Raw genomic sequence first — 16,787 nt, 5'->3', positions numbered from 1 at the left:
CTGAATTTACAGAGACTCCTGCATAATTACACAGAGGACGATCCTTATCCTGCTGAATACACAGACTCCTGTATAATTACACAGTGGACAATCCTTATTCTGCTGAATGCACAGAGACTCCTGTACAATTACACAGTGGATAATCCTTTTCATGCAGAATACAGAGACTCCTGTATAATTACACAGTGGACAATATTTAACCTGCTGAATACACAGAGACTCCTGCATAATTACACAGTGGACAAACCTCATCCTGCTGAATACACAGAGACTCCTGCATAATTACACAGCGGGCGATCCTTATCCTACAGAATACACAGAGACCTCCTGTACAATTACAGAGTGGGCAATCCTTATCCTGCTGAATTTAGAGAGACTCCTGCATAATTACACAGAGGACGATCCTTATCCTGCTGAATACACAGAGACTCCTGTACAATTACACAGTGGACAATCCTTTTCATGCTGAATACAGAGACTCCTGTATAATTACACAGTGGACAATCCTTATCCTGCTGAATACACAGAGACTCCTGTATAATTACACAGTAAACAATCCTTATCCTGCTGAATATACAGAGACACATGTATATTTACACAGTGGACAATCCTGACCCTGCGGTATACACAGAGACTCCTGTATAATTACACATTGTCAATCTTATCCTGCTGAATACACAGACTCCTGTATAATTACACAGTATGCAATCCTTATCCTGCTGAATACACAGAGACTCCTGTATAAGTACACAGTGGACAATCCTTATCCTGCTGAATACAGAGACTCCTGTCTAATTACACAGTGGAGAATCCTGACCCTGCTGAATACACAGAGACTCCTGTATAATTACACACTGGACAATCCTTATCCTGCTGAATATACAGAGACTCCTGTATAATTACACAGTGGGCAATCCTTATCCTGCTGAATACACAGAGACTCCTGTATAATTACACAGAGGACAATCCTTATCCTGCTGAATACACAGACTCTTGTAAAATTACACAGTGGACAATCCTTATCCTGCTGAATACACATAGACACCTGTAGATTTTCATAGTGGACAATCCTTATCCTGCTGAATACACATACTCCTGTATAATTACACAGTGGGCAAACCTTATCCTGCTGAATACACAGACTCCTGTATAATTATACAGTGGACAATCCTTTTCCTGCTGAATACAGAGACTCCTGTATAACTAAACAGTGGACAATCCTGACACTGCTGAATACACAGAGACTCCTGCATAATTACACAGTCGACAATCCTTATCCTGCTGAATACACAGAGACTCCTGCATAATTACACAGAGGACGATCCTTATCCTACTGAATACACAGAGACTCCTGTACAATTACACAGTGGACGATCCTTATCCGACTGAATACACAGAGACTCCTGTACAATTACACAGTGGAGAATCCTTATCCTGCTGAATACACAGAGACACCTGTAGATTTTCACAGTGGACGACCCTTACCCTGCTCAATAAACAGAGACACCTGTACAATTACATAGTGGACAATCCTTAACCTGCTGAATACACAGAGACACCTGTAGATTTTCACAGTGGACAATCCTTATCCTGCTGAATACACATACTCCTGTATAATTACACAGTGGGCAAACCTTATCCTGCTGAAAACACAGAGACTCCTGTAAAGTGTACAGTGGACAATCCTAATCTTGCTGAATACAGAGACTACTGTCTAATTACACAGTGGAGAATCCTGACCCTGCTGAATACACAGACACTCCTGTATACTTACACAGTGGACAGTCCTTATCCTGCTGAATACACAGACTCCTGTATAATTATACAGTGGACAGTCCTTTTCCTGCTGAATACAGAGACTCCTGTATAATTAAACAGTGGACAATCCTGCCCCTGCTGAATACACAGAGACTCCTGCATAATTACACAGTGGACAATCCTTATCCTGCTGAATACACAGAGACTCCTGCATAATTACACAGTGGACGATCCTTATCCTACTGAATACACAGAGACCTCCTGTACAATTACACATTGGGCAATCCTTATCCTGCTGAATTTACAGAGACTCCTGCATAATTACACAGAGGACGATCCTTATCCTGCTGAATACACAGACTCCTGTATAATTACACAGTGGACAATCCTTATTCTGCTGAATACACAGAGACTCCTGTACAATTACACAGTGGATAATCCTTTTCATGCAGAATACAGAGACTCCTGTATAATTACACAGTGGACAATATTTAACCTGCTGAATACACAGAGACTCCTGCATAATTACACAGTGGACAAACCTCATCCTGCTGAATACACAGAGACTCCTGCATAATTACACAGCGGGCGATCCTTATCCTACAGAATACACAGTGACCTCCTGTACAATTACAGAGTGGGCAATCCTTATCCTGCTGAATTTAGAGAGACTCCTGCATAATTACACAGAGGACGATCCTTATCCTGCTGTATACACAGAGACTCCTGTACATTTACACAGTGGACAATCCTTTTCATGCTGAATACAGAGACTCCTGTATAATTACACAGTGGACAAACCTCATCCTGCTGAATACACAGAGACTCCTGCATAATTACACAGCGGGCGATCCTTATCCTACAGAATACACAGTGACCTCCTGTACAATTACAGAGTGGGCAATCCTTATCCTGCTGAATTTAGAGAGACTCCTGCATAATTACACAGAGGACGATCCTTATCCTGCTGAATATACAGAGACACATGTATATTTACACAGTGGACAATCCTGACCTTGCGGTATACACAGAGACTCCTGTATAATTACACATTGTCAATCCTTATCCTGCTGAATACACAGACTCCTGCATAATTACACAGTGGGCAATCCTTATCCTGCTGAATACACAGAGACTCCTGTATAAGTACACAGTGGACAATCCTTATCCTGCTGAATACAGAGACTCCTGTCTAATTACACAGTGGAGAATCCTGACCCTGCTGAATACACAGAGACTCCTGTATAATTACACACTGGACAATCCTTATCCTGCTGAATATACAGAGACTCCTGTATAATTACACAGTGGGCAATCCTTATCCTGCTGAATACACAGACTCTTGTAAAATTACACAGTGGACAATCCTTATCCTGCTGAATACACATAGACACCTGTAGATTTTCATAGTGGACAATCCTTATCCTGCTGAATACACATACTCCTGTATAATTACACAGTGGGCAAACCTTATCCTGCTGAATACACAGACTCCTGTATAATTATACAGTGGACAATCCTTTTCCTGCTGAATACAGAGACTCCTGTATAATTAAACAGTGGACAATCCTGACCCTGCTGAATACACAGAGACTCCTGCATAATTACACAGTCAACAATCCTTATCCTGCTGAATACACAGAGACTCCTGCATAATTACACAGAGGACGATCCTTATCCTACTGAATACACAGAGACTCCTGTACAATTACACAGTGGACGATCCTTATCCGACTGAATACACAGAGACTCCTGTACAATTACACAGTGGAGAATCCTTATCCTGCTGAATACACAGAGACACCTGTAGATTTTCACAGTGGACGACCCTTACCCTGCTCAACAAACAGAGACACCTGTACAATTACATAGTGGACAATCCTTATCCTACTGAATACACAGAGACACCTGTATAATTACACAGTGGACAATTCTTATCCTGCTCAATTTACAGAGACTCCTGTACAATTACACAGTGGGCAATCCTTATCCTGCTGAATACACAGAGACTCCTGTATAAGTATACAGTGGACAATCATTATCCTGCTGAATACAGAGACTCCTGTCTAATTACACAGTGGAGAATCCTGACCCTGCTGAATACACAGAGACTCCTGTATAATTACTCACTGGACAATCCTTTTCCTGCTGAATATACAGAGACTCCTGTATAATTACACAGTGGACAATCCTTAACCTGCTGAATACACAGAGACACCTGTAGATTTTCACAGTGGACAATCCTTATCCTGCTGAATACACATACTCCTGTATAATTACACAGTGGGCAAACCTTATCCTGCTGAAAACACAGAGACTCCTGTAAAGTATACAGTGGACAATCCTAATCTTGCTGAATACAGAGACTACTGTCTAATTACACAGTGGAGAATCCTGACCCTGCTGAATACACAGACACTCCTGTATAATTACACAGTGGACAATCCTTATCCTGCTGAATACACAGACTCCTGTATAATTATACAGTGGATAGTCCTTTTCCTGCTGAATACAGAGACTCCTGTATAATTAAACACTGGACAATCCTGCCCCTGCTGAATACACAGAGACTCCTGCATAATTACACAGTCGACAATCCTTATCCTGCTGAATACACAGAGACTCCTGCATAATTACACAGTGGACGATCCTTATCCTACTGAATACACAGAGACCTCCTGTACAATTACACATTGGGCAATCCTTATCCTGCTGAATTTACAGAGACTCCTGCATAATTACACAGAGGACGATCCTTATCCTGCTGAATACACAGACTCCTGTATAATTACACAGTGGACAATCCTTATTCTGCTGAATACAAAGAGACTCCTGTACAATTACACAGTGGATAATCCTTTTCATGCAGAATACAGAGACTCCTGTATAATTACACAGTGGACAATATTTAACCTGCTGAATACACAGAGACTCCTGCATAATTACACAGCGGGCGATCCTTATCCTACTGAATACACAGAGACCTCCTGTACAATTACAGAGTGGGCAATCCTTATCCTGGTGAATTTAGAGAGACTCCTGCATAATTACACAGGGGACGATCCTTATCCTGCTGAATGCACAGAGACTCCTGTACAATTACACAGTGGACAATCCTTTTCATGCTGAATACAGAGACTCCTGTATAATTACACAGTGGACAATCCTTATCCTGCTGAATACACAGAGACTCCTGTATAATTACACAGTAAACAATCCTTATCCTGCTGAATATACAGAGACACATGTATATTTACACAGTGGACAATCCTGACCCTGCGGTATACACAGAGACTCCTGTATAATTACACATTGTCAATCCTTATCCTGCTGAATACACAGACTCCTGTATAATTACACAGTGGGCAATCCTTATCCTGCTGAATACACAGAGACTCCTGTATAAGTACACAGTGGACAATCCTTATCCTGCTGAATACAGAGACTCCTGTCTAATTACACAGTGGGCAATCCTTATCCTGCTGAATACACAGAGACTCCTGTATAATTACACAGAGGACAATCCTTATCCTGCTGAATACACAGACTCTTGTAAAATTACACAGTGGACAATCCTTATCCTGCTGAATACACATATACACCTGTAGATTTTCATAGTGGACAGTCCTTATCCTGCTGAATACACATACTCCTGTATAATTACACAGTGGGCAAACCTTATCCTGCTGAATACACAGACTCCTGTATAATTATACAGTGGACAATCCTTTTCCTGCTGAATACAGAGACTCCTGTATAATTAAACAGTGGACAATCCTGACCCTGCTGAATACACAGAGACTCCTGCATAATTACACAGTCGACAATCCTTATCCTGCTGAATACACAGAGACTCCTGCATAATTACACAGAGGACGATCCTTATCCTACTGAATACACAGAGACTCCTGTACAATTACACAGTGGACGATCCTTATCCGACTGAATACACAGAGACTCCTGTACAATTACACAGTGGAGAATCCTTATCCTGCTGAATACACAGAGACACCTGTAGATTTTCACAGTGGACGACCCTTACCCTGCTCAATAAACAGAGACTCCTGCATAATTACACAGTGGACAATCCTTATCCTGCTGAATACACATACTCCTGTATAATTACACAGTCGGCAATCCTTATCCTGCTAAATACACAGAGACTCCTGTACAATTACACAGTGGACAATCCTTATCCTGCTGAATAAACAGAGACTCCTGCATAATTACACAGTGGACAATCCTTATCCTGCTTAATACACAGAGACGCCTGTGCAATTACCGACTGGACAATCCTTATCCTGCTGAATACACAGAGAGTCCTGTATAATTACACAGTGGACAATCGTTATCCTGCTGAATATACAGAGACTCCTGCATAATTACACAGAGGACGATCCTTATCCTACTGAATACACAGAGACTCCTGTATAATTACACAGTGGGCAATCCTTATCCTGCTGAATTTACAGAGACTCCTGTACAATTACACAGTGGACGATCCTTGTCCTGCTGAATACACAGAGACCCCTGTAGATTTTCACAGTGGACGATCCTTTCCCTGCTCAATAAACAGAGACTCCTGTATAATTACACAGTGGACAATCCTTATCCTACTGAATACACAGAGACTCCTGTACAATTACACAGTGGACGATCCTTATTCTACTGAATACACAGAGACTCCTGTACAATTACACAGTGGACGATCCTTATCCTACTGAATACACAGAAACTCCTGTACAATTACACAGTGGGCAATCTTTACCTGCTGAATACACAGAGACTCCTGTATAATTACACAGTGGGCAATCCTTATCCTGCTGAATACACAGAGACTCCTGTACAATTACACAGTGGACAATCCTTAACCTACTGAATACACAGAGACTCATGTATAATTACACAGTGGCCAATACTTATCCTGCTGAATACACAGAGACTCCTGTATAATTACACAGTGGACAATCCTTATCCTGCTGAATATACAGAGACTCATGTATATTTACACAGTGGACAATCCTGACCCTACGGAATACACAGAGACTCCTGTATAATTCCACAATGGACAATCCTTATCCTGCTGATAACACAGACTCCTGTATATTTACTCAGTGGACAATCCTTACCCTGCTGAATGCACAGACTCCTGTATAATTACACAGTGGACGATCCTTATCCTGCTGAATACACAGACTCCTGTATAATTACACAGTGGACAATCCTTATTCTGCTGAATGCACAGAGACTCCTGTACAATTACACAGTGGATAATCCTTTTCATGCAGAATACAGAGACTCCTGTATAATTACACAGTGGACAATATTTAACCTGCTGAATACACAGAGACTCCTGCATAATTACACAGTGGACAAACCTCATCCTGCTGAATACACAGAGACTCCTGCATAATTACACAGCGGGCGATCCTTATCCTACAGAATACACAGAGACCTCCTGTACAATTACAGAGTGGGCAATCCTTATCCTGCTGAATTTAGAGAGACTCCTGCATAATTACACAGAGGACGATCCTTATCCTGCTGAATACACAGAGACTCCTGTACAATTACACAGTGGACAATCCTTTTCATGCTGAATACAGAGACTCCTGTATAATTACACAGTGGACAATCCTTATCCTGCTGAATACACAGAGACTCCTGTATAATTACACAGTAAACAATCCTTATCCTGCTGAATATACAGAGACACATGTATATTTACACAGTGGACAATCCTGACCCTGCGGTATACACAGAGACTCCTGTATAATTACACATTGTCAATCCTTATCCTGCTGAATACACAGACTCCTGTATAATTACACAGTGGGCAATCCTTATCCTGCTGAATACACAGAGACTCCTGTATAAGTACACAGTGGACAATCCTTATCCTGCTGAATACAGAGACTCCTGTCTAATTACACAGTGGAGAATCCTGACCCTGCTGAATACACAGAGACTCCTGTATAATTACACACTGGACAATCCTTATCCTGCTGAATATACAGAGACTCCTGTATAATTACACACTGGGCAATCCTTATCCTGCTGAATACACAGAGACTCCTGTATAATTACACAGAGGACAATCCTTATCCTGCTGAATACACAGACTCTTGTAAAATTACACAGTGGACAATCCTTATCCTGCTGAATACACATAGACACCTGTAGATTTTCATAGTGGACAATCCTTATCCTGCTGAATACACATACTCCTGTATAATTACACAGTGGGCAAACCTTAACCTGCTGAATACACAGACTCCTGTATAATTATACAGTGGACAATCCTTTTCCTGCTGAATACAGAGACTCCTGTATAATTAAACAGTGGACAATCCTGACCCTGCTGTATACACAGAGACTCCTGCATAATTACACAGTCGACAATCCTTATCCTGCTGAATACACAGAGACTCCTGCATAATTACAGAGAGGACGATCCTTATCCTACTGAATACAGAGAGACTCCTGTACAATTACACAGTGGACGATCCTTATCCGACTGAATACACAGAGACTCCTGTACAATTACACAGTGGAGAATCCTTATCCTGCTGAATACACAGAGACACCTGTAGATTTTCACAGTGGACGACCCTTACCCTGCTCAATAAACAGAGACTCCTGCATAATTACACAGTGGACAATCCTTATCCTGCTGAATACACATACTCCTGTATAATTACACAGTCGGCAATCCTTATCCTGCTAAATACACAGAGACTCCTGTACAATTACACAGTGGACAATCCTTATCCTGCTGAATAAACAGAGACTCCTGCATAATTACACAGTTGACAATCCTTATCCTGCTTAATACACAGAGACGCCTGTGCAATTACCCACTGGACAATCCTTATCCTGCTGAATACACAGAGAGTCCTGTATAATTACACAGTGGACAATCGTTATCCTGCTGAATATACAGAGACTCCTGCATAATTACACAGAGGACGATCCTTATCCTACTGAATACACAGAGACTCCTGCATAATTACACAGTGGACAATCCTTATCCTGCTGAATACACATACTCCTGTATAATTACACAGTCGGCAATCCTTATCTTGCTAAATACACAGAGACTCCTGTACAATTACACAGTGGACAATCCTTATCCTGCTGAATAAACAGAGACTCCTGCATAATTACACAGTGGACAATCCTTATCCTGCTTAATACACAGAGACGCCTGTGCAATTACCCACTGGACAATCCTTATCCTGCTGAATACACAGAGAGTCCTGTATAATTACACAGTGGACAATCGTTATCCTGCTGAATATACAGAGACTCCTGCATAATTACACAGAGGACGATCCTTATCCTACTGAATACACAGAGACTCCTGTATAATTACACAGTGGGCAATCCTTATCCTGCTGAATTTACAGAGACTCCTGTACAATTACACAGTGGACCATCCTTATCCTGCTGAATATACAGGGACTCCTGCATAATTACACAGAGGTCGATCCTTATCCTACTGAGTACACAGAGACTCCTGTACAATTACACAGTGGACGATCCTTGTCCTGCTGAATACACAGAGACACCTGTAGATTTTCACAGTGGACGATCCTTTCCCTGCTCAATAAACAGAGACTCCTGTATAATTACACAGTGGACAATCCTTATCCTACTGAATACACAGAGACTCCTGTACAATTACACAGTGGACGATCCTTATTCTACTGAATACACAGAGACTCCTGCATAATTACACAGAGGACGATCCTTATCCTACTGAATACACAGAGACTCCTGTACAATTACACAGTGGACGATCCTTATCCGACTGAATACACAGAGACTCCTGTACAATTACACAGTGGAGAATCCTTATCCTGCTGAATACACAGAGACACCTGTAGATTTTCACAGTGGACGACCCTTACCCTGCTCAATAAACAGAGACTCCTGCATAATTACACAGTGGACAATCCTTATCCTGCTGAATACACATACTCCTGTATAATTACACAGTCGGCAATCCTTATCCTGCTAAATACACAGAGACTCCTGTACAATTACACAGTGGACAATCCTTATCCTGCTGAATAAACAGAGACTCCTGCATAATTACACAGTGGACAATCCTTATCCTGCTTAATACACAGAGACGCCTGTGCAATTACCGACTGGACAATCCTTATCCTGCTGAATACACAGAGAGTCCTGTATAATTACACAGTGGACAATCGTTATCCTGCTGAATATACAGAGACTCCTGCATAATTACACAGAGGACGATCCTTATCCTACTGAATACACAGAGACTCCTGTATAATTACACAGTGGGCAATCCTTATCCTGCTGAATTTACAGAGACTCCTGTACAATTACACAGTGGACGATCCTTGTCCTGCTGAATACACAGAGACACCTGTAGATTTTCACAGTGGACGATCCTTTCCCTGCTCAATAAACAGAGACTCCTGTATAATTACACAGTGGACAATCCTTATCCTACTGAATACACAGAGACTCCTGTACAATTACACAGTGGACGATCCTTATTCTACTGAATACACAGAGACTCCTGTACAATTACACAGTGGACGATCCTTATCCTACTGAATACACAGAAACTCCTGTACAATTACACAGTGGGCAATCTTTACCTGCTGAATACACAGAGACTCCTGTATAATTACACAGTGGGCAATCCTTATCCTGCTGAATACACAGAGACTCCTGTACAATTACACAGTGGACAATCCTTAACCTACTGAATACACAGAGACTCATGTATAATTACACAGTGGCCAATACTTATCCTGCTGAATACACAGAGACTCCTGTATAATTACACAGTGGACAATCCTTATCCTGCTGAATATACAGAGACTCATGTATATTTACACAGTGGACAATCCTGACCCTACGGAATACACAGAGACTCCTGTATAATTCCACAATGGACAATCCTTATCCTGCTGATAACACAGACTCCTGTATATTTACTCAGTGGACAATCCTTACCCTGCTGAATGCACAGACTCCTGTATAATTACACAGTGGACGATCCTTATCCTGCTGAATACACAGACTCCTGTATAATTACACAGTGGACAATCCTTATTCTGCTGAATGCACAGAGACTCCTGTACAATTACACAGTGGATAATCCTTTTCATGCAGAATACAGAGACTCCTGTATAATTACACAGTGGACAATATTTAACCTGCTGAATACACAGAGACTCCTGCATAATTACACAGTGGACAAACCTCATCCTGCTGAATACACAGAGACTCCTGCATAATTACACAGCGGGCGATCCTTATCCTACAGAATACACAGAGACCTCCTGTACAATTACAGAGTGGGCAATCCTTATCCTGCTGAATTTAGAGAGACTCCTGCATAATTACACAGAGGACGATCCTTATCCTGCTGAATACACAGAGACTCCTGTACAATTACACAGTGGACAATCCTTTTCATGCTGAATACAGAGACTCCTGTATAATTACACAGTGGACAATCCTTATCCTGCTGAATACACAGAGACTCCTGTATAATTACACAGTAAACAATCCTTATCCTGCTGAATATACAGAGACACATGTATATTTACACAGTGGACAATCCTGACCCTGCGGTATACACAGAGACTCCTGTATAATTACACATTGTCAATCCTTATCCTGCTGAATACACAGACTCCTGTATAATTACACAGTGGGCAATCCTTATCCTGCTGAATACACAGAGACTCCTGTATAAGTACACAGTGGACAATCCTTATCCTGCTGAATACAGAGACTCCTGTCTAATTACACAGTGGAGAATCCTGACCCTGCTGAATACACAGAGACTCCTGTATAATTACACACTGGACAATCCTTATCCTGCTGAATATACAGAGACTCCTGTATAATTACACACTGGGCAATCCTTATCCTGCTGAATACACAGAGACTCCTGTATAATTACACAGAGGACAATCCTTATCCTGCTGAATACACAGACTCTTGTAAAATTACACAGTGGACAATCCTTATCCTGCTGAATACACATAGACACCTGTAGATTTTCATAGTGGACAATCCTTATCCTGCTGAATACACATACTCCTGTATAATTACACAGTGGGCAAACCTTAACCTGCTGAATACACAGACTCCTGTATAATTATATAGTGGACAATCCTTTTCCTGCTGAATACAGAGACTCCTGTATAATTAAACAGTGGACAATCCTGACCCTGCTGAATACACAGAGACTCCTGCATAATTACACAGTCGACAATCCTTATCCTGCTGAATACACAGAGACTCCTGCATAATTACAGAGAGGACGATCCTTATCCTACTGAATACAGAGAGACTCCTGTACAATTACACAGTGGACGATCCTTATCCGACTGAATACACAGAGACTCCTGTACAATTACACAGTGGAGAATCCTTATCCTGCTGAATACACAGAGACACCTGTAGATTTTCACAGTGGACGACCCTTACCCTGCTCAATAAACAGAGACTCCTGCATAATTACACAGTGGACAATCCTTATCCTGCTGAATACACATACTCCTGTATAATTACACAGTCGGCAATCCTTATCCTGCTAAATACACAGAGACTCCTGTACAATTACACAGTGGACAATCCTTATCCTGCTGAATAAACAGAGACTCCTGCATAATTACACAGTGGACAATCCTTATCCTGCTTAATACACAGAGACGCCTGTGCAATTACCCACTGGACAATCCTTATCCTGCTGAATACACAGAGAGTCCTGTATAATTACACAGTGGACAATCGTTATCCTGCTGAATATACAGAGACTCCTGCATAATTACACAGAGGACGATCCTTATCCTACTGAATACACAGAGACTCCTGTATAATTACACAGTGGGCAATCCTTATCCTGCTGAATTTACAGAGACTCCTGTACAATTACACAGTGGACCATCCTTATCCTGCTGAATATACAGGGACTCCTGCATAATTACACAGAGGTCGATCCTTATCCTACTGAGTACACAGAGACTCCTGTACAATTACACAGTGGACGATCCTTGTCCTGCTGAATACACAGAGACACCTGTAGATTTTCACAGTGGACGATCCTTTCCCTGCTCAATAAACAGAGACTCCTGTATAATTACACAGTGGACAATCCTTATCCTACTGAATACACAGAGACTCCTGTACAATTACACAGTGGACGATCCTTATTCTACTGAATACACAGAGACTCCTGTACAATTACACAGTGGACGATCCTTATCCTACTGAATACACAGAAACTCCTGTACAATTACACAGTAGGCAATCTTTACCTGCTGAATACACAGAGACTCCTGTATAATTACACAGTGGGCAATCCTTATCCTGCTGAATACACAGAGACTCCTGTATAATTACACAGTGGACAATCCTTATCCTGCTGAATATACAGAGACTCATGTATATTTACACAGTGGACAATCCTGACCCTACGGAATACACAGAGACTCCTGTATAATTCCACAATGGACAATCCTTATCCTGCTGATAACACAGACTCCTGTATATTTACTCAGTGGACAATCCTTACCCTGCTGAATGCACAGACTCCTGTATAATTACACAGTGGACGATCCTTATCCTGCTGAATACACAGAAACTCCTGTACAATTACACAGTGGGCAATCCTTATCCTACTGAATACACAGAAACTCCTGTACAATTACACAGTGGGCAATCTTTACCTGCTGAATACACAGAGACTCCTGTATAATTACACAGTGGGCAATCCTTATCCTGCTGAATACACAGAGACTCCTGTACAATTACACAGTGGACAATCCTTAACCTACTGAATACACAGAAACTCATGTATAATTACACAGTGGGCAATACTTATCCTGCTGAATACACAGAGACTCCTGTATAATTACACAGTGGACAATCCTTATCCTGCTGAATATACAGAGACTCATGTATATTTACATAGTGGACAATCCTGACCCTACGGAATACACAGAGACTCCTGTATAATTCCACAATGGACAATCCTTATCCTGCTGATAACACAGACTCCTGTATATTTACTCAGTGGACAATCCTTACCCTGCTGAATGCACAGACTCCTGTATAATTACACAGTGGACGATCCTTATCCTACTGAATACACAGAGACACCTGTAGATTTTCACAGTGGACGATCCTTACCCTGCTCAATAAACAGAGACGCCTGCATAATTACACAGTGGACAATCCTTATCCTGCTGAATACACAGAAACCCCTGCATAATTACACAGAGGACGATCCTTATCCTGCTGAATGCACAAAAACTCCTGTAGAATTACACAGTGGACAATCCTTATCCTGCTGAATACACAGCGACTCCTGTATAATTACACAGTGGACAATCCTTATCCTGCTGAATACACAGAGACTCCTGTATAATTACACAGTGGACAATCCTTATCCTGCTGAATACACAGAGACTCCTGTATAATTACACAGTGGACAATCCTTATCCTGCTGAATATACAGAGACTCATGTGTATTTACACAGTGGACAATCCTGACCCTACGTAATACACAGAGACTCCTATATAATTCCACAGTCGACAATCCTTATCCTTCTGAATACACAGACACCTGTATAATTACACAGTGGACAATCCTTACCCTGCTGAATGCACAGACTACTGTATAATTACACAGTTGACAATCCTTACCCTGCTGAATATACAGACTCCTGTATTATTACACAGTGGATGATCTTTACCCTGCTGAATACAGAGACTCCTGTGCAATTACACAGTGGTCAATCCTTTTCCTGCTGAATACACAGAGACTCATGTATAATTACACAGTGGACAATCCTTATCCTGCTGAATACACAGACTCCAGTATAATTACACAGTGGACAATCCTTATCCTGCTGAATACACAGACACTCCTGTATTATTACACAGGGGACAATCCTTATCCTGCTGAATACACAGAGACTCCTGTATAATTACACAGTGGACCATCCTGACCCGGCTGAATACACAGAGACTCCTGTATAATTACACAGTGGACAATCCTTACCCTGCTGAATACACAGACTCCTGTATAATTACACAGTGAACAATCCTTATCCTGCTGAATACACAGACTCCTGTATAATTATACAGTGGACAATCCTTATCCTGCTGAATACAGAGACTCCTGTATAATTACACAGTGGACCATCCTGACCCTGCTGAATACTCAGAGACTCCTGTATAATTACACAGTGGACAATCCTTATCCTGCTGAATACACAGAGGCTCCTGTACAATTACGCTGTCGGCAATCCTTATCCTGCTGAAAACACAGAGACTCAAGTATAATTACACAGTGGACAATCCTTATCCTGCTGAATACACAGAGACTCCTGTACAATTACGCAGTGGGCAATCCTTATCCTGCTGAATACACAGAGACTCATGTATAATTACACAGTGGACAATCCTTATCCTGCTAAATACACAGAGACTCCTGTACAATTACGCAGTGGGCAATCCTTATCCTTCGGAATACACAGAGACTCCTGTATAATTACACAGTGGACAATCCTGACACTTCTGAATACACAGAGTCTCCTGTATAATTACACAGTGGGCAATCCTTATCCTGCTGAATACACAGAGACTCCTGTACAATTACGCAGTGGGCAATCCTTATCCTGCTGAATACGCAGAGACTCCTGTATAATTACACAGTGGACAATCCTTATCCTGCTGAATACACAGAGACTCGTGTATAATTACACAGTGGACAATCCTTATCCTGCTGAATACACAGACTCCTGTATAATTATACAGTGGACAATCCTTATCCTGCTGAATACAGAGACTCCTGTATAATTACACAGTGGACCATCCTGACCCTGCTGAATACTCAGTGACTCCTGTATAATTACACAGTGGACAATCCTTATCCTGCTGAATACACAGAGACTCCTGTACAATTACGCAGTCGGCAATCCTTATCCTGCTGAAAACACAAAGACTCATGCATAATTACACAGTGGACAATCCTTATCCTGCTGAATACACAGAGACTCCTGTACAATTACGCAGTGGGCAATCCTTATCCTGCTGTATACACAGAGACTCATGTATAATTACACAGTGGACAATCCTTATCCTGCTAAATACACAGAGACTCCTGTACAATTACGCAGTGGGCAATCCTTATCCTTCGGAATACACAGAGACTCCTGTATAATTACACAGTGGACAATCCTTATCCTGCTGAATACACAGAGACTCGTGTATAATTTCACAGTGGACAATCCTGACCCTGCTGAAGACACAGAGTCTCCTGTATAATTACACAGTGGGCAATCCTTATCCTGCTGAATACACAGAGACTCCTGTACAATTACGCAGTGGGCAATCCTTATCCTGCTGAATACACAGAGACTCGTGTATAATTACACAGTGGGCAATCCTTATCCTGCTGAATACACAGACTCCTGTATAATTATACAGTGGGCAATCCTTATCCTGCTGAATACAGAGACTCCTGTATAATTACACAGTGGACAATCCTGACCCTTCCCGTGCAGAATAATCTGTTAATCCATTGTTGACTCAGCTAACTCTCGCTCTCTCTGTGTTCAAGGTCTGCTGCAGACGGGCTCGAGCTCGTATTCCTATGGAGACTTGGCGAGGACGGTTATTTTGGGTGGTCTGATCATCATGCGTCTTCATTCGCCAATAGATCCTGGAGATTGGGAGCTTATTGTCTTCTCCGGCATTCCGTACCGTGTCAAAGTTACAGGTGCCTCAGTTAGTTATACTTCCCAACTACCATTCCCTTGTCTCGACAGTCAATGTCTTCTTTCACTGTAGATCCGTTATAATGTGTTATGCTGGTTTAATAGTTCAACAATCTGATCCTGTATATGCAAATCTCTCTCTCTCTCTCCCTGTCTTTCTCTTCCTCTGTCTATCTCTCTCTCTCGTATCTATATCTCTGTCTGTCTGTCTCTCTTTCTTGTCTCCCCTCTCTCTCTCCCTCT

General features: G+C 41.6%; 1 protein-coding gene across 1 annotated transcript in view; it reads left to right on the top strand.

Moving 5' to 3' along the window:
* The window catches only part of LOC140386499 (von Willebrand factor A domain-containing protein 7-like), a 227,484-nt gene that overhangs the window by 187,291 nt on the left and 23,406 nt on the right, over positions 1-16,787 (top strand). Inside the window, exon 12 of the mRNA XM_072468889.1 lies at positions 16,388-16,546. Coding sequence (XP_072324990.1) covers positions 16,388-16,546 — 159 coding nt within the window. The remainder of the gene's footprint in view (positions 1-16,387; positions 16,547-16,787) is intronic.

Source organism: Scyliorhinus torazame, chromosome 12, assembly GCF_047496885.1.
Source record: "Scyliorhinus torazame isolate Kashiwa2021f chromosome 12, sScyTor2.1, whole genome shotgun sequence".
NCBI lineage: Eukaryota > Metazoa > Chordata > Chondrichthyes > Carcharhiniformes > Scyliorhinidae > Scyliorhinus > Scyliorhinus torazame.
Note: the sequence above shows the minus strand (reverse complement) of the source record. Positions and strands in the feature narration are given on the sequence as shown.